The 20,153-nt window shown below is 36.3% G+C and overlaps 2 protein-coding genes across 3 annotated transcripts; both read right to left on the reverse strand.

The window, feature by feature from the left end:
• Nucleotides 1-8,513: 8,513 nt before the first annotated feature.
• Nucleotides 8,514-10,879, reverse strand: LOC112167893 (uncharacterized protein At5g64816-like). 2 transcript variants are annotated; one of them, XM_024304991.2, is made up of 2 exons: nucleotides 10,371-10,879; nucleotides 8,514-9,221 (listed from the first exon to the last, which is right to left on the reverse strand). In XM_024304991.2, exon 2 carries the CDS (start codon nucleotides 9,185-9,187, stop codon nucleotides 8,810-8,812), a length of 378 nt encoding a protein of 125 aa, XP_024160759.1. In that variant the 5' UTR covers nucleotides 9,188-9,221; nucleotides 10,371-10,879; the 3' UTR covers nucleotides 8,514-8,809. The 2 variants fall into 2 exon arrangements, with proteins under 2 accessions (XP_024160759.1, XP_040375527.1); XM_040519593.1 differs by lacking the exon at nucleotides 10,371-10,879 and adding an exon at nucleotides 10,168-10,351.
• Nucleotides 10,880-11,015: 136 nt separating this feature from the next.
• On the reverse strand, nucleotides 11,016-17,237 carry LOC112166426 (sodium/calcium exchanger NCL). The gene is made up of 9 exons (XM_024303265.2): nucleotides 16,707-17,237; nucleotides 14,579-14,779; nucleotides 14,002-14,183; nucleotides 13,746-13,891; nucleotides 13,277-13,535; nucleotides 12,952-13,097; nucleotides 12,501-12,759; nucleotides 11,542-11,844; nucleotides 11,016-11,392 (listed from the first exon to the last, which is right to left on the reverse strand). Exons 1-9 carry the CDS (start codon nucleotides 17,143-17,145, stop codon nucleotides 11,144-11,146), a joined length of 2,184 nt encoding a protein of 727 aa, XP_024159033.1. The 5' UTR covers nucleotides 17,146-17,237; the 3' UTR covers nucleotides 11,016-11,143.
• Nucleotides 17,238-20,153: the final 2,916 nt, after the last annotated feature.

Below are 20,153 nucleotides of genomic sequence, written 5' to 3' on the forward strand. Positions count from 1 at the left end.
GTTCTTCAAGCATTTTCCTTCTTTCTACATTCTTAATCCCGATTTGCCTACCATTAGACACAAGACGGGACTGAATTGATGAACTTGCTGACTTTTGAACCAGTGGAAGCAGTTATCGAGAAGAGAGTAGAGATGAAAAACTAGAACACTTGGTCAGGAGGTCAAAATTAATCAACACGAAGATGATGCTAATCTTGTATATAGGATCAAGCCAAATTTAGTGGCCACTTTGTATAGGGAATTGATCATGTCTCTAAGTCTCTAACAATACAAGACTGGATTAGATTGAATCTATTTTAGAAACGAGGAGAGAAAGAAGCAAGTAGAGAGCAAAGAAGACTCGAGAGAGAGAAAGGAAAGCAAAAAAAAAAGTTTTATTTTTTAGTAATTTGATCAAAATATCCTTCAGATAATAGAGTATTTACAAAATTTTAACTGAAACAATAAACGGAAATAGATCGAGTTGGTTGCTCTGATTTTGGGTTGGATAGGTGTAGGGTGATTTATTTTTTTGCTTTTTTCTTTCGTAGTTTTGTTTGGTTTCATTTCCTAGTCCTATATCTGTTTCTTGAATGTTCTCATTCTTGGATGGTGTAAGATTAGGAAGTTTTTTCCCTTGCAGTTCTTTTAGGTTTTTAGTTTTTTGGTTAGGAGTTTTGGGCTACTTTTTGTAGTCTGTATTGTGCTGGTACTTGTACTATGAGTAGTTTCTTGAAACCCTCTAGCTTGACGCAGTAACGTCGTAATATATTGGAACCTGATTCCATTTCCCTAAAAAATAAATAGATCGAATGACTAAAGTGATAGATGATATTTAAGTTGAGTGATTAAAGTGATATTTTTAAAAGTTCAGTGATCAAAGTGTCAAACATGTCATAGTTCAATGATCATTTGTGATATTTACTCTGATATATAATAGGTTAGCAAGAATGTCAAGGATACTATAGAGAAATCAATTGTCGTGGGTAATTTACCAAGTAGAAAATAATCTCTAGTTCAAACATACTCAAACTCAATACCTAGAATCATCTTTATCCATCAATGGAAAAGCATTTGATAAATAGTCCTAGCTAGTTTTTTTTGTTGGGGCAAACATCAAACAACTATCATTGAATTGAAGAATATTTACAAACCCCAAGAACTGGGTTGGAACAACAAACATACATAAACAAAAGCAACAGGAGGATGGTTTAGAAACCAAACCCAGACAACAACATATGGTACAACCAGCAAAGAGAAACAAGGTTAAAGACATGAAGGACTCAAACCAAGTAAAGCCCAACGGCAGCCAAACCCCAATCTCTAGCTAGTTAAATCCAAGGTTTTAAATATCTGTGATATTTCTGATATATCTTCCGATATCTCCTTTTTTTTCGACCGACTGATATATATTGAGGGCTAAATATCTTATCTTTTACCGTTTCTGCGAAATTTCTCTGACATCGTCAAATATCCCTGATATATTAGATGTTTGTGATATATCCCCGATAAAGTGAAGAAATATCTGTAAAATTTGATATAAAAAAAAACTCAGTAATTCTTGTTTGTAGCACATTTCTTAAACCCAAATTTTCATTATCGACCTGATGTTGGTTATAAATGGCACACGTTTCACAAATTTTCTGGCAACAGTTGTCGGACAATTTAACATAAATGGAGAAATTGCGGATACGTTCGTGGATGAGGTAACTTCTTATTGATGACAACCTTAAAAAAATTTGGGATTATAAATGACCAATTTTCAAATGGTTAATGCAGATTGTATGCTTTAGAGATGCAAAGGAATCATTTGGCTCAACCATAGCAAGAAAAATAAGAGAAACTAGAAAAACAGGTTTGTGGTATATGTATATATTAAAACACACACACACACACACATATAATTTTTTTAATAGAAAATGTTGATCTACTATAGCAGTAACTCATTGTAGTTCATAGTTGATTGGTGGTCACAATGTGGATATTCTACACCAAACATACAAAAAATTGCAATGTGTATTTTAGCACAAACGACTTCTTCTTCTGCATGTGAGAGAAATTGGAGTACATTTGCTATTATTCATACTAAGCAAAGGAACCATTTGGCATATCAGAAGTTGGAAAAACTTGTATACTGCTACTACAACATGAAGCTGCGGCTGCGAGATAGACAGGTAAAGAATAATGTGGTCAATGAAAACAACTATATAGATCTACTTCATGTTGCAAGCGAGCCGCTTGATAATGGCATTGATCCATTTCATGATTGGATTATGCCTGCATACCTCGATGATGAAGTTGGAAGATGTCTTCCACAAGTTGTAGAAATTGCAACTAATGCTGGAATCAACATAGAGAGAGTCTTATTTGAAGAAATTGTTAAAAACCCATAAGATAATTCAGATAGTGATGATGCGTGGGGTGGTACAGCAACTCCAGATAGTTCTGATGATGGTGGAGAGGGTGGAAGCGGAACAGGTGGTGGAGATGAAAGATATGAATATGGACAATTTTCTGTGGATGGAGGATTAAACCAATTTACATGTGAAGGTAATTTTGATCATACCACCCAAGATGAAGACCACGGAGTGAGAATAGCTGGTCATGGTGCTCAAGAGAAGACCCGATATGGGAGGAGAATTAGAGGTGCAACTGATGATCAAAGTACCCCATCTAATGTTTCTTCAATTGCCTTAAGTTTTGACTCTATCAGTTTAGGCACAGAGTGCAATGGGATCTCAAATGAATCTCATGAAGGCAACAATCAATTTGGTTATGATGCTTATGGATATAATCAATATGGAGAAGTATATGATCAATCATCCAATTGGGTTCATCCTTATTATCCCCTTATAGGGGAAACAATCGGCAGCTCTAAAGAGATCTATAACTATCGTGTTCATCACTGCAATTCGCACTATATGGGTCATATGTTTTGGTCTGATTATTGCATTTTTGTAGACCAGCAAGCGGCTTTTCAATCGCCTAGAGTCTCTTTTTGGATGTAGATGAAGTTGACATTCATATGTATTTAATTATTTATATATAATTCTAAATTTCTAATAAATTGACTTTTTTCAAAAACGATATATTTTCTCCTCTATCATCAATATTTCCGATATCTCACTTTTTCAAAGTACCGATAAATATGAAGATACCGATATTTAAAACCTTTGTTAAATCTAGACAATGCAATACTATTAGATAGGTAACTTAACAGTAAATATCACGATGTCACATTCTCCATCTACATATCTTCTGTATAGTTTGAACTTCTGGGTGGGAATGGACCTGTTTGGTAATGGTGGTACTAGTACATTTTACTATTTACAAATTACAAAAGTACATTTTACTATTTAAGAGGTGAGCAACTTATTGAGGGTACCGGCACGTGAAAAGTTGCATGGGATTGAGATAAGAGAACTAGACTAGGATAGGGGGACCGGACCAGAGGACCACTCCCAGTAGTAGTACAGTATAAGAAGTGAGCTACTTGCCTGATTGGGGCACAGAAGAGTCACACCACCTAACCATCAAAAGACTTCAACCAGAAGAGTTACCTAACTATCCAAGAACTCCAACGTACGAAAGAGTTAGCTCTTACAATAAGCACACCAAGTTCATCCAAAATACCTAAAATAATACATATGGAACTCCGAACCAATTCGTTGCTAAACAGGTAACCCTGTTATTCCAAAAAAAAAAAAAAAAAACCAGGTAACCCTGTGCCATTTCTTTAACAAACAAGGAGTATTTTTCAATCGAATAGACCAGAAAAGGAGATTTATTCAATCCATTCAAGCTAGAAAATGAAACACAATTCTCATGCTATTGGACAAGATTTTCTTGACCCCGATCACAATCAACATGTTAAGAAAAATCAACAATGTTAATTTTTTTTTTTATAGAGGATAATGTTTTTGATAGGTCAAACCCATCAATTCTGAATTAGTATTCATTAAATTGATCTAATATCATTAAAATGATATATAGCCCACCATCAGACCAAAAAAAAAAAAGATATATAGCCCACCACTTCTCCGAATCAATGGCAATAAATATGACAAATGAGTTGTAGTGGGAGCCGGCATTATTGTTTATAACATTTCTGTGATCTGATTAGGGCTGGCAAATCCAACCGATCCAAACCAGCCAACCGCGTCCGTCCCGAACCAAGGGGTTCGGTTACCAGCGAAATTGGTTACCGAAGGTTTGGTACGGTTATACCGTACCGATATACTATAATTGGTTCGGTATCGGTACTGAATATTGATAAAATATGGTATACCGTACCGTACCGTATATTTAATATAATATTTAATTATTTAAAATATTTATTTTATAATCAATCCTAGCCGTTGATTTTATTCTGTTTTATTCCATATTTACTAACAACCGTTAGATGAAAAATTTCCAAACCCTAAAGGCCTAAATCCATAATCCCTCATTCAGTCATTCCCGATCGAGTTCAGCCTCTCTGGACTCACCTCGTCTCTCACTTTCTCTCAGTCTCTCTCTCTCTCGAACCCGATCGAGATCAGCCTCTGCCTGCCTCTCATACTCTTGGTCCAAACCGGCAAACCCTTATCCCTAATCCGATGATTCCGATCCCTAATCCCTCAGTGGCTTAGTCCATCGATCTCTCGACCACTTCCTCAGTCTCTCTCTCTCTCTCGAACCCGATCGAGATCAGCCTCTGCCTCTCATACTCTTGGTCCAAATCGGCAAACCCTTATCCCTAATCCGATGATTCCGATCCCTAATCCCTCAGTGGCTCAGTCCATCGATCTCTCGACCACTCCCTCAGTCTCTCTCTCTCTCGAACCCTCAGCCTCTCATACTCTTGGTCCAACCTGCAAACCCTAATCCCTAATCCGATCCCTAATCCCTCAGTGGGTCAGTCCATCTCTCGACCACTCCCTCAGTCTCTCTCTCTCTCTCTCTCTCTCTCTCTCTCTCTCTCTCTCTCTCTCTCTCTCTCTCTCTCTCTCTCTCTCTCTCTCTCTCTCTCTCGAGTCTGGAGAACTCGAAGGAGGACAACCACCTGTAAGATTTCTTGAATTGTTGTGTATTATCTTGAGATTTAGCAATTTATTGTTGAATTCGATATTGGATATGTTATGTATTATCTTGAGATGTAGCAATTTGTTATGGGTTTTGCCACTTTTAATGGCTTTTCTTTTGTGCTTGGAGGAGCAGGATATGACAGTTTGAGGGAGAAGAAGGCAAAGTTAATGGGTTGAAGGACTCTGAATTGTTGAACTGATGATGAGATGAACTGAAGTTGATGTGTTATTTGATTGTTTTTGATTTGTTATTTGATTGTTTTTGATGTGTGATGAAGTGATGAACTGATGATGATATGAACTCTGGGCCTTTAAATTCAGATATGTTATTTCACTTATTTGATTTGCTTTCAGTTATTCAGTTGTTGACAGGTTAGGGATTTAAAATTTTCATTTGGGCCGTAGCTAAAAGCTGGCCCAATCTTAATCTCGGTTGGAGACCCAACCAACCGCTACCAACCGATACCGAGCAGTCGGTATACCGACTTCGGTGGCCGGTAGTGGTACTTCATTTTGAGTACCAACAATATCTGGTACGGTATGCGGTTTCGGACTTGAAGGTCCGGTACCGTACCGAACCCAGCCCTAGATCTGATGACATTGACTTTGTCTGCTTTGTCAGAAATATCAGATCATACAGTACGTGGAGGCATTCCCACTCTACATCTATGTCGGTAGAGCTACACAAACGTCTCTTCATGGTCTTCAGCTCTTGGGAGATCGGATCACCTCCTCCTGAGCTCTTTTAATACATGAGCTACCTAAGCTTCCCATCATATGCCGCCCACGTGTTCAAAAAAAATCTAACAATGGAAACTTAACAGACAAGCGTTTGACGACTTGTATGAATGATGCAAATTCTCAATAACCCCACTTAAAAACTTAACTGCCAAGAGTTGATAAAAAAAAGTCTTAACTGCCAAGATATATGACATTGACTAGACCTACACTTTCCAATTAAACAAACAAAAACCTCACCGTGGTTTCTTTTGCAAACCACCCCCAGCCCCCACGACCCAAAAAAATAATATTAATAAAATATCTTCCTTGATATTTTCGCGCCTTATCATTATCATTTTTGCTTGCTGAGAGATTATTCAGAGCACCGTCGTGCACTTACACCAACATAAATGAATGATTAGATTGCATTAAATACACTTTTTGTTTATTAAAAATAAAGTTGATAATAAATATCAAGGGTTGAGATTATTTTATAAGTGTTGGGTCACTTACACCGTCGGTGCATAGAATAATTTCCTTTGCTTCACCTCCATTAACTTTATTTAAGTGCTTTTTAGCTATCAGTATAGAAAAGAGCAACATTACAGATCCATGACCATTACAATTATTGCCGCATAAATTTTATCAAACCTAACAACCTTAAATTTTCTCTTAAGTATTGAACTTGAACATATGTGCACAAATGAGAATAAAAAACAAAAGAAATGTAATTGTTATAAATTAATTGAAATTAGGACTAAATTCAGTATGTCTCATTCAACTTTTGGGCAAACATCAGTATGGTCATTGTTTTTTTTTTTTCTTTAATCATGATGGTCTCTGCATTTCCATTTTCCATCACGAAAGTTCAAAATTCAAAATTAACTCAAAATGTGACGTCAGATGTTGAGTTGGACCCGACATCCGAATTAACTTTTCAGACATTGACCCTCAATATGGACGAAATGTCCTAACTACCCCTTTTACCCCAAAGAAAACAATGGCTAACTCCCTCTCTCTTCTTCCTCCTCTTCCTCTGCCATGAAAGACTTCTCTCTTCTCCATAAGAACTTAGAAGAACAAAATGTATGACACAACAAATCAGACTTTAATGCCTTTATCATTCCCAAATCTCTAGCAAACCAAACATGTTCCTAATCAAATCCAGACGAATAACACCAAAAATCTAACCCCGATTTCAAAACCCCATAATACAAGGAAGCAAATCTAATCGAAAACCAAATTGAATCCCAAAACAAAGGGACCATAATCAAAATTAGAAAGCAAATGAGCCATCGCTTCGATTTCGATTTTGTCAAAATAGAAAATTGAAATTTGCAATCTGGGATTAGCAATCAATCCAGCTCCTACTTCTGCCCATTGATCCAACTTGGCCACCAAATCTCAGCAAACATTCAACCTAAATCTCAGCAGCTCCTCAATGATAACAATGACGAGGAGGAAGGAGACGACGCCGTTTCGGTACAAAACTGATCAGTCCGAATCAGACCCTGAAGCCAGTTTCGCCTTTGCCTATTTCGTCATCATCTTCATCATCCTTAGTGGCGTCTCCGGTGACCCTAACGTGTTCAAAGCATTCGCTGATGGAGGCCGCATCGACCATTTCAGAAGGCTACCATACTTGAGTTTCCTGGCGAGAATGCCGCGCTGGTGGCATGGTTTTCGAGGAGTAGGAAGCCGGCAAAGAAGGAGAGCAAGAAGGCGACGGAGTATTGAGAAGATTAAGAGGTTGGATTGATTTGATTTCAGCAGAGAGAGGCAAAGTGAAGCAGAAGAGAGAAAATACTGAGAAGAGAGAAAATAAAAGGTTTTTTTTTTTTTTTGGGTTTGTAAAGAAAAAAAAACTCTAGAAATTTTTGATTAAATTCTAATAAAAGACAAAATAAAATTAAAATAAAAATATCCATTTGGCCCTTATTGGGGATTTAAAATCTGAAAAAGGGGACCTGGATGTAGGATCCAACTCAGCATCTGACATCACGTTTCGAGCCAATTTTAAATTTTGGATTTGCATGTTGGAAAATGTAAGTATATGGACAAAAGATCAGGGACCAATGTTTGCCTCAAAATTGGAGAGAGTAAACTGAATTTAGTCTTTAAAATGAACTCTTGGAAAATGCATGACTTTTTCTGAAATTAATGGAAAGCAAGTGCTTGAGAAAGTAGAGATAATGAGAAATCTAGGAATCTAGGGGGATTATGCGTTGAAGCTTGCCTACATATTGGGTGAGATTTTAAAGAAAAAAGATTGCATCCCAACAACTTTCATTATTAAAAAATCATGTGTGGATTGGTGGATTTCTCATACACAGAGGCGGTCTAATAGTGAAAATGAGCATGAGCAGTAAACTCAAAACATTTGAGCATTAAAAGTTTAAAACCATGTAGACATAAAGCTGGGCTTGCCTGATAGTTGTGGTCTATTGTGCACCCTAAGGTTCTGTACATAAATACATGATTAAAGATAAGGTCACAACTCATCAGAGTTTCCTTAGTAACAGCAAATAATATAAACTAAAAAAATGGCATCCTATTAATGGTCTTAGAAAAGAATTGTAGCCCTAAAATTGATGGTAACCAACCATCTATTCACAAATATAGTCAATGTCGTAGGAAGGTTGGTAAGAGAGGGTGAGTGGTGAGTGACTGCATGTGTTGGATGGCCGGCAGTTATCATGAAGAAAAGTATGTTGACGATTAGCATACTTGCACAAATGACACTGATAATTGGCTTTCACCAAGCAAAAGAGAATTTAATATGTTGTTTACTTCTGTGATCTTTTAGTTTTAGTACAGTTTTCATCTATTGTCCACTAAGCTACTTTCCTAGAGCTTAAAGCTTGAAGTTCATAGAGGTTCTACAATAGCAGTCAAGCACAATAGTCCATGCTTCTGACTTGTGAGCTCACACTCAAAATCAATCACAACCATAATCTAGAAGAGATGTCATAAAATGTGAGTAACAAATACTACATCAAACCAATTTTGATACATATTTTTCATTTAAATTGGAAGAAAATGTACTAGTTAGAAGTCAAAGAAGAGAGTTTCAAACACTCACTCTGGCATCTTCGGAGGCAGATGTCATTCCAGTTTGGTAATTGATGTTGGTTTACACAAATAGTCAGTGCACAGGCATCAGCGCATACGTCAAGCTCAGAAACACCGCACACAGTAACACAAGTATCAGGAATTGGGTCCTTTGAGAATGCACCAACTTTCTTCAGCATCCTCTTAGATGTGCATACCCTCTCGCAGACAAAAATCTCATCAGAACTCTTCTCCCTTCCTCTAGCACTCTTTAATTTCTGCTCATCATCACGTCTTTTCTTCACTCGAAATGCTTGTCCTGCAACCACTGCAGGGATCGCAGCTAAAAGGGACCACCACATTTCCACCATCCTCAAGGTAGAGGTCAATCTCTTCTTCAGCAGTCTATAACAGCAAAGAAATACAAAGAGCTTAGCTATTCATCGAGCCATCATTAAATTGTTAGGTCATATCTGGTATGATTCATAGGTTAAATATTACGAAAGTAGGATAATCAGGTCAAGCTGAGATACTTGTTGAATACATCTAACAGATAAAATATCACAGATTTCAGTAGACGCAAACTTCTCTCACAATGAAGCAAGCAACACCAATATTATCAGAAGTTTAGGAAGTCATTAAAGTACTGCAGCTAGATTCTGAATGTGATAAGGAAACCCACTAATTGTAAAATTCAACACAATTGCCACCGCCAAAGTAGAAATGTCATTTCAGAATTTCGCAAGATATTAGACAAATAAGACGATCACATTCGACATGGTTATCAGATATTAGGATCACAAATTAAATACAAAAAAAAAAAAAGAACCTTTTCCATAGTATTGAAATGAACATCAGCAAAGGGACCCCTTTTCTGCTATTACAACTCTCAAACACAATAACAAAATAGTTTCTTCTTGTCTCACATACAAAGCATTTACACTAATAGTACCCATACTAATCCTATCAATTCAACCACATAAGTTACATTGAGTACAACAATGGCAATCACAACGAACATTTCGCACTGGTATTTCCAACAAAATTTGACAATCACATTTCAATCATCTATCGCAGTCACATCAAAAGAAACTAAACCGAAATTCACTAAAATAACTTTTCAGGATTTAAACCCAGAAGCCCAATAGTATCTGTGCCCAAAGAAACACTAAAAAGCGGTCGAATTCATTTCACAACAGAGGTTGCTTCTGAATCAACCCAACCAATTAACAACTAACACACAAGAAAATAAGAAACAACTACCCCATTGATAATCAACCTACAAAGTACAGCAAGACTAAAAATTTAAAATGACCAAACATCAGATACCCAAAGCTTAAACCCAATTTACGTTATCTTCTTCAGTTTTACATTTCTGTTAAGGACCCAACTCTTGTCACTCTAACCTCAGTAGTGAACTCAACTGAAAATGGTTAAAGCATGAAACTGGACTCGATTCACAGAAAAATAAAGTGAACCCGGGAAGCGTGAATGGTTTCTGGGGTTTTGAGGTTGTACTAGTAGGAGTAGACAGTTGGGGTTTAAGAAGCATACCTGGTACGTACAATGAGGCGTCTCTTCTTCTGGCGAGAGAGAGAGCGGGAGCGACGAGAGAGAGTGAGACTGTGGGAGTAAACCGAGGAACGAAGTTGGGGGTGTTTGGACTTGGGCTTAGAAATGGGTAGGCCCAAATTAGACTCCAAAATTCTGCTATTTTTTGTCCTTCTATAAATGTTTATTTTGGCCCAAGTAACGTTCTAGGGTTTAGTCTTTCATGAATTAAGCACTTTTGAAGGAAACTAGAACTTTTATTGATCGATTTGAGTACAATCATGAGAAAAGACACCCAATCGTGAGAAATGACACCCTGAAGAAATTTACAGAGTATTCTTATCGAGCTAATAAATGAGCAACTTCATTAACATGGTCTATAAATTGAATCCAACAACTATTGGATATCCTTCGCCAGATATTCATCGATGGAAATAGGATTACTCCTCATTTTCCTTGTTGCTTGTTATTTGGAATAGCATGAGATTTTTTTTTGTCTTATTTTGGCTAAATATATGATATTTGATATAAGCAGCTACAAAAATTATTGAAGTTTGGGCGCGTAATGATTGATTTCTTAAAGGGGGACTAAATATACAGGGACAGATTTTCGAGAAAGAGAAGGGGAAACAAACAAGAAGAGACAAAAAAATAAAATAAAAATGGAAGTACATAATTTTCTGAATCTAATCTTACAAAAACGAATGGCAAAATTGGTGCCAAATGTGCCTACTTAGGACGAAATTATATTTCTTTACTTCAGAGAGTTTCAGTATTTAGGTATAACCGATGACATCATTGATAATATAGACTAGAAGCAATGATACTGGGTAGAGCAAGAAGGCAACGAATGCTGTCCAGAGAGGAAAGGTAGATCTCAAACTTGCAATGAGACCCACCACAATGCAGACTATTAGAACTACTAATACTTCTGCAGAGAATTCCCATGTCATTTCACGAACATAAATTATGGCCAGAAGCACAGAAAATCCCAGCACATTGTTCATAAAAACCCCACCATAAATCTGCATCCAAAGAAAACTAATCAATTAGTCTATATTTGACAATGCAGTCAATTTAGTCAAGGTAATGTATGCCATATAAAGTTTAAAAGCGCAGAACGACAAACTGAGAGTGAGAATAATAGGTGAAGTAATTGGACACCAAAAATTACCTCCGAAAATGTCAAATCAGTGGTTCTTGGTGTTTGGCGACTTGCTGCTCTAATTGCTGAAATTGCTTGTCTAGCATTGGTTGCTAACGGGACAAGCACAAATGCTACGAAGAAAGAAGGTACGCCTGCAGCACCGGAGAAGTCCTGAACATTATCTATGAGAGGTTCTGCTAGAACTGCTAGTACAACAAACCCGACCACCATATATGAAATGGCCTTGAACCAACCCCATAATGACTTGTCAACAGGTCCACCGCTCCTAGTTTCTTCATCGACCAACTTATCTGTTGCGTCCCAAGTTCTCTGCACGTACAATCATTAGTTTTTGAAGAATAAATTTGATTCCAAAGTCCAAACTATCATAGTTGAATGTGTTAGCTTGATATGATAAATTACTAGTACTCTAGTCCTTAATAGCTTAAGCTTTAGGTTTGTTTAACATGCATCACCAGACTTTATTAATTTTTGGGTTAGGCTCTTTGAGGCATTTTATCAAACAAATTTCTTGGATCTTAAGAAATATAGAAAGAGATCAGTTATTTTGGCAAATTAATCAAGAGAATTTGTTTAGAGTGGTGCATGGTGCAGCTATACATTTCTCTCGAGCTACATGTGGGATGATACTACCTAAATTAACTTGATAGTTTAGCCAAAAGATAACAAATTAACTTGACACACATTCGCCTGGCTAGCCGGCCTAGCTAGTTAAGAAAGAGTCGTGGGCGTACAAAATGGAATTTTTCTAAGATCCATTGCTCGATTTTGCATGCTATGCTCCCAAAATGCAGAGAGACTTAATTTCGAGGGTCCAGAAAGTCATGGGAGAGGCAGGCTAAGTAAAATAGCTTAAGTTTTTGGTTTGAATCTACTAGCTGGCTAATAAGCACAATCTGCAATTCATCATTAATTTCCTTTATAATTTTGGAGATCAAATTGATGCTCTAATTAAGTATGCTTACTTGGTAGAGATCGTCCTCCGACTCTAATGACGAAAGAGTTTGGGTATCATGGGATTTATTCATCCATTTTGTTAATCCAGTAACGAATTCCTCCTCATTAATCAAATGGTCTCCACTTGTGTCAAGTTCTTCTACCAATTTGTTAACTGATTCATCAACGTCGAGTGGAATGTTACCAGACTTGATGTTCATGATCAGTTCTCTTAGTTCTGCTTCTGATATATTATTATTTCCATCAAGATCAATCTGTTCAAACAAGCTGTTTTTTCATGCAGAAACAGTCGGTCATTAGTACACACCAGATCACAAAAAGCATATAGGTCGAAGAACATGTACGTACCACTTGTATGGATTACATTGCTGATCCCATCTCTCAAAGAGATTTAACTAGCAATGTTATCCATAATTTAATGGTGGTACAGTTCGGGAAAAGATCTTCATGTGTTCTAACCTTCTAATATTTTCCATATGAGGCATGCCATTTTCTGTGAGAATGGCTCCAAGTGAATTGCTTTGGACGTGTCTTAGTACTTCTGACATCAAATTCTTCTTCATTTCGCGTTCTTTTCTTCTATTTTGAATCCAAGGTAGAAAAACCTGTCCATGCCACCAACAAAGGAGCTTAAATATGAGTACATTAATGACTTTAATAATTAATTATTAGGGCTTTTGGCAGAAAAAGAGGAGAGAACATAAACAAAAACTTCAAAGTTTTACACTTTGACATGCATTATGTCGATAATGTTGAATCCATACATGGTATGGCTGAATATTACCTGGTATATGTCCTCCAACGATCTTTCGGTATTTTCTTTATGCACTGACTTGTACTCATCAAGCCATTTTGTGAAGCCATTCATGAATTCATCTTTATTAATTTTTCCATCATGATCGATGTCAAATTTTTTCATCACTTCTGCTATTCCTATGTCCTCATCATTTTCCAATGATGTGAATTTGATTTCCTGAAGAAGTTTTTTTACTTCAGGAATGGATATATGATTGTCACCATCTTCATCCATTTCCTCAAATAGCCTGCAAATATTAGTTGGTATCAGAGAAGGGCAAAATCTCATACCGTAATGGCATAACGAGGAATTAATTTGAAGAGAATATCGACACGTGTGTTGTAATTAGGCGCAAGAAACAGGAACACTCAAACTCATCAACTGCTATACACCAACAAGAACTTCGCAGATATCTTTCACAATAAGAGAGGAAAAACAAAACCGAAAACCTTAGTACCTTCTTATGGCACGTAAATTAGGTGCTCCTTGGACAGTGAGGATTCTCCCTAGCGCATGTTTTTGCACATGTTGTAAAATGTTTGATACCAAATGCCCATGTTTCACAAATTCTAATCTTCTTTTTTGGACCCAGGGCCGGAAGACCTGTACTTATACATAGTAAAGATAAACGAGATTATGAGTACTTCATAGACATTCGTAATAGTACAAGAATATGATGAGTTCATTGACAAATTAGTCACGGATGTGTCTACCTGATAAATGAAGTACAACAATAGGAATACAACAGAAACACCGAGAGCAATCAAGATAAAAGTGTTTTCCGTAGAAGAGGAGTGGAAGATATTGGGGATTTGCATTATAAGAAATGGAATCACTGAGAAAATCATGATCCTTGCGAGGACTCTGGTCTCCAAATCAATTGTAATACCACAACCTATAAATCAGAGACAAAAAAGAATACAAAAAGAAATGAGCCAATGCTATACAATCAGTTCAACCAATACGTACGAAAACTAAGTTAGAGTTGGAGCTTCTAAGAACTAAATTGAGAAATTGTCAGAGCGAGCTAGGTACGTAAACTAATAATTAAAGGTAAGAGGAAAACGAATTGTTAGAGGAAAACGAATGTGAGTTTACTGGTCATCTTGGTCTAGTGAGCATGTTACGAACCTATTAAAAGTTTGTCATGCGCACATGGATTGTTAGTGTATGTGACATGTCATGATATGCTATTAATCGGTGATCACACCTAAACTAATGTTTGCAGAAAATGTAAATCCAAGAAAAACTTGTTATTAATTTAATTAAGAAGAAATTAAGAAAACTGACTAGTCAATAATGCAGGTATTCTTTCCCATGAAAAAGCTGTTGACGAATTTGTATCATTACAACTTGTGAAGTGTTGCCGGCCAGCAATTACACAAGTCCCCCAAACTATTGTTAGGAGCAAAATTGATGTTCCTGCCAACAATCCAACTCCAGTGTACACATACTCTTCAGCAATTTCCTTGGTGTTAAAGAATCCAGAAGCTGTGTGAAAGGTTATCAACAAATTAAACATTTGGTAACAAAAGGTCGTCAAAGGAATGCATTCTATGTACAATAGTCAAATCAAACCAGAAGAACATCCACCTTGAAAAAAAAAAAAAAAAACTTAACATACTCTTTTTATGCTGGCCCGCCTATATACATACCTCATTTATTGAAAGTAATGAATCTTTCAATAACTAAAATATCAATGATCGAGGAAATATCGACGATTCAAAAAATGAAAATTTCGAGAAAGTATGGATATCGATAAAAATTCGATAGAAACTATGAAAACTTAGAGCAACTCCAACAGCTTCTCTATAATTTCTGTATTATAAGAGCAACTCCAACAGCTTCTCTATAATTTCTGTATAATAGGGAAACAAAAGTCAAAGCTTTAGCATTTTTTTCTTCTCAAACTCCAACAGATTCTTTATTTTACAGCAATCTCTAAAATCTCCATATTCTTCCTTAAATTTTAGAGATTGCTGTAAATATAGGGAATTTGGTTTTCTCTTTCTTCACTTTCTCTAAAATAGAGATAATTATAGGGAATCTGTTGGAGCAAAAGTGGCTCATTTTTCCCTAAAGTAGAGAAAAATCAAAATATGGGGAAGCTGTTGGAGTTGCTCTAAGAAAGTAAAAGTCAAAGTTTTAGCCTCTTTTTCTTCTCCAACTCTAACAGATTCCCTATTTTACAACAATCTCTAAAATCTCCATATTCTTCCTTAAATTTTAGAGTTTGCTGTAAATATAGGGAACTTGGTTTTCTCTTTCCTCACTTTCCCTAAAATAGAGATAATTATAGGGAATCTGTTGGAGCAAAAGTGGCTTATTTTTCCCTAAAGTAGAGAAAAATTAAAATATGGGGAATCTGTTGGAGTTGCTCTTAAAGAAAAACATAAAAATTATAAATGAAACTTTAGAATATGTCTATTTGATCAATTATCTACTCTTTTTTAAAAAACTATATATTAAACAAATATTATTACATCATAAATTAGTGTAATTTAAAAGGAATTAGTACACAACTATATATTGAGCAGACATTTATTGAAACTTAATTTAGTGGATATTTATAATTTTGATACTTTACTAATTCTCGTTCATAAATAAACTATTAGTTTATTCATGTACAAAGTACTTAAAATAATAAATTTAATTAATTACAATAAAATAAACTACCCAATAAACTATTGAAAAGGTAAAAAAAGATGAGATTTGTGAAGAAATATAAAAAACGATATTTTAATAATTATTAGATCCAGCTCCAACAGGATTGGTTTCCTTGTTTTAAAGCTATGAGGCACAAGCAAGGTTCGAACCTCTCAGAGGTTGGTTATTTTGATTCCAAATTGGCAGATTGGGCCCAATCAAACAAACTTTCAAAAGGGAGAAAATTTTATGTGGACTAAAAAGAGGGTCTTTCCATTCCTCACTTGCTTTTCGTACAAGGCACGAGCTTCCCAAACCTTAAGTAATTCGATCGAGATCACTAATTAATTGGATAATTATAGATAGTGATCGGTGACGACCGGCGACAATTAAATACATGTGCAATAACAGCTAAATAATTGACGCCACATGTTTTTCTCTATTTTCTTTGGTGATGAGAATTATATATAATTCCAACTACTCTCTATCTCTTCATGATCGATATCCAGCAAAGGTAGCTGTATTTCTATTATTTGTCATAGTCTTATTTTTGTATAGTGCTTGTGTAATTTCTCTGTAATTCGTTGAAAGAAAACGAATTGATCGATGAACTATCCATCAATCTTAGTTTATTTTTCAGAAAATACGTAATATCCGTCTAATTTTAAATTGACACGCTCATGACATATCATAAGATTCATATGACAATATAAAGAAGACATAGCATAGCCGGAAATTAAAGCAGCAGAGATTATTGAAAATTAATACGTACCAAGAAGCAACAAAGACTCTGGGAGGGCGCCGAGGACATGGAAAGCACTAGCACCGAAGACACCAGGACCCAGAATCTTGAAGATCTGCTCACCTCCGGCGGCCAAGTACGACTCTCCATGGAACAACAAGTACTCATACACCACCATCAAGAACACATGCCCGTAAACACTGTTCGAGCACGGCAAGAACCCGTACAGTTGGTCGCATGTCTCCTCAGACTCGGCGTCAATTCCTTTGAGAAGTTGGAAGGAGCTTCTGATCGTCCCATTACTTTGGTTGAATCCAACATCATGATGATGATCATCAACACCGTCTGAAATCGATTGAGCACTAGTAGTAACAGTAGTAATATGTCGAAAAGAACGGCCTCTGACTTGGACTAATACTGCAAAAAGAACCAAAATGAAATATACAGCATTTTTGCTGATTGTGTTCATTCCCTCTAGCAGCTGAATGATCGAACAGGAAAACTATAGCTAATTAATGGAGGAGGTAGAAAAGGATGTATGTACTTACAGATTTGAAACTTCATTTCTTATATCTATATATAATGTATATTATGGTGATTTGTGGAAAAGTATTAGGAAGAATGGATGTGCATACAGAAGGTCAATGATTCTATGTTGATTTTGGTGTATTAGGTACGGTGTTTGTTCTTTTGTTACTTTATTCCAGATAAGAGAACACCAAAGCAGCCATGTTTTTGACAACGTGTGCTTTATATATATATATATATATATATATATATATATATATATATATATATATATAATTAATCACTAGAAAACAAGGAATGATGAAATAAGAATAAAAGAAAGGGTAGTTGACTTAAAGCATTAAAATTGACCAAACTGATCTGACTTACTCCATCAGATTTTTATTTCCACTAACACAATTTAAAATAAAATGACAATTTTACTCTCAGTCTAATTAAAAAACTACATCCATGCCATCTCTCTCTCTCTCTCCCTAAACCTGATGAAGGCACTAACGACGTCCTCTCCACCTATGTATATCCACCGTCGTCGCTTTCCTCCTCCTCTCCACCGCCGTGTTCTTCCTCTTCCCCTCCGACCCGGCCCTAGAGCTCGCTCGGATCCAACTCAACCACGTTGGAGTCCACTCGTCGCCGAAGCTCACCCTAGACCTCTCGTTCTCGCTAACGATCAAGGTCGACCAGTTCTTCGATCAGCCGCTGGTCATGGAATCAGACTCATCCTCGAGCCCCGAACTGGACTTCACCTTCACCTTCAACTACCGCAATTTCTCCGATCGGGTTCTCAGAATATGGTAATTGTACTCCGAGAACTTGTCCGAAGTTCGAGTCCGGGATTTGCTTCGAGTCGAAGCTCGCATCGACAAGTTGTTCTAGCTTCTTCTTTTGTTTCTCATATAACAAGCTATGTGGTCGGAGTGGATCACATGTTTTTTTTAATAATTTTATTTATTTATTTATAATCCATGACAACACATGGTTTAATATGGCGTAGTTTTTGTTTAACATGATTGGCTTGGCGCTGTTTCGTTTGGATGTGGCAATCCAATAGTTCTGTTTTTTTTTTTTTGGGTAAAATGGGGAAGAAGGCCCAAAAAGAAAGAAAAAAGTTCTATTAGGGGGCAATAAAAGTCTATTGGGGCGCAATTAATGTTTTGAATTTATATAATCTTCTAATTTTTTTCCTTAATCAAAGTTTTATTTGTCTAATTTTAGGGAGATTGGTTCCTATTCCGGCAACCGCTTTGTCTATTGGGGGTAATAAACCTCTCTGGCCCCATATGAGATCTCCGACAACATCTTTGGGGACTTCCGGGGAGGTTTCATAAACTTTTATTGCCCTCAAATAAAGGTGTATTGGGGATTTGGGAGGCAATAAAGGTCTATTTGGAAGCATTAAATCTTTCCGGTGACCTATGAGATCTCCAACAACCTTTTTGGAGACATTCGGCGAGGTTTTTAGAGAAGTTCGGTGGGTGGCGGCCGGTGACGGGAATCCTGTGAAGTCCCTAATGGCTTCTCTCTCTTCCATTCTCTCTCTCTCTCTCTCTCTCTCTCTCTCTCTCTCTCTATGTAACAAAGAGATGAAAGGTAAAATAGTCTAAAAAAAAAAAACTTAATTGGGTATTAGAGAATACCTTGTCTTCATAGGTAAGAGAGATTTAAAAAAACTTAATAGGGTAAGTGGGATAAATGACTCTGAAATTAGAGTAAATGGACAAAAACCATAAAAGAAAGCCCAAAGTAGGTTCCATGCATCTTTAGGTTATATACGAAAATTACGTACAAGATCGATAGCGGTTGGCAGATCAAGCTAGTTAATTGATCTATTATTGCAACATAATTTTCTTTAGTTTTTGGGCCATCTGTCATATGGACCTTGCAGGCTGTCATGCTTCAAGCACATGGATTTGTTCATATTTTCTTGACTAAGGTAAAGTATTAGACTATGGCAAAAGAAATGGTTAATTATTTTATAGAAAGGGTTTAGTCTCTAATTATTATAAAACATGCATGAATGTAATATTTGACTTCATATACTGATATACGTAAGTGACACAGTTTTAGTCTCTATCTACAAGACTACAACGTACCTCCATGTTCCAAATTAACTTTCAAAAAAGAAGTTTAGGTCTCAGTCAAAAGATCTTGCACGTCATTTGAACTACAAACATTGATTTCATTAGACCCCCCATTAATAGTTTCTCTACCAACGTCTCATTTTGCTCTTTTAGTTCTTGAGTTTTCAATTTGATGATGATTGGCAACCGAACACTCTTTTATGGTGTTCATGATTATCTAGAGTTAATAACACAATGTATTTTGGTAGCTAATCTACCGCGACTTATGCGATATCAACATTTATCGGTTGTCGGCGTGTTTACGGACCAAAAATAAAGTTATGGGGTTTACTCAGTTCAAATTGGCTATTATATAGCCAATGGCTGCGCGGCAGCTATTTGAAGATTGGATGGATACAGAGTTGAACTTCTTCTGTTTTGTCTTTCATGATCTTATAACTAATATATAATGTAATATGTATTCTCTAAAATATAGATTCTTTTAATCCAGACAATAAGTCGATCCAAACAATTTTGGTAGTGTGGTGGGTAAATATATTCGCCCCTGGAAATTGGAAATGATCCACTCGACTTTAAAATACCATTTAGATGGCATATATCAATTCTCTAAATGTTTCCAAAAAAGCAAAAAAGAAAGAGAAATAAGGTCAAAATTGCAATGCTGGTTCTTGTTTGGTAGTATAACCAAAGAGCATACAGAAGAATATTAGTTGGTTTTAAGGAGAAGATTAGTCAAGGTAAAATGAAGCACTTAAAGAAGAATGCAATATATTGTTCTAGCTGTTTAGCCTAGCCAAAGACTGCTATTCTATTTTCATCTTTTTACATTTCAATCATGATCTATGACCAACCAAAAATAAAATGCAGG

The sequence above is a fragment of the Rosa chinensis genome, chromosome 5 (assembly GCF_002994745.2).
Source record: "Rosa chinensis cultivar Old Blush chromosome 5, RchiOBHm-V2, whole genome shotgun sequence".
Lineage (NCBI taxonomy): Eukaryota > Viridiplantae > Streptophyta > Magnoliopsida > Rosales > Rosaceae > Rosa > Rosa chinensis.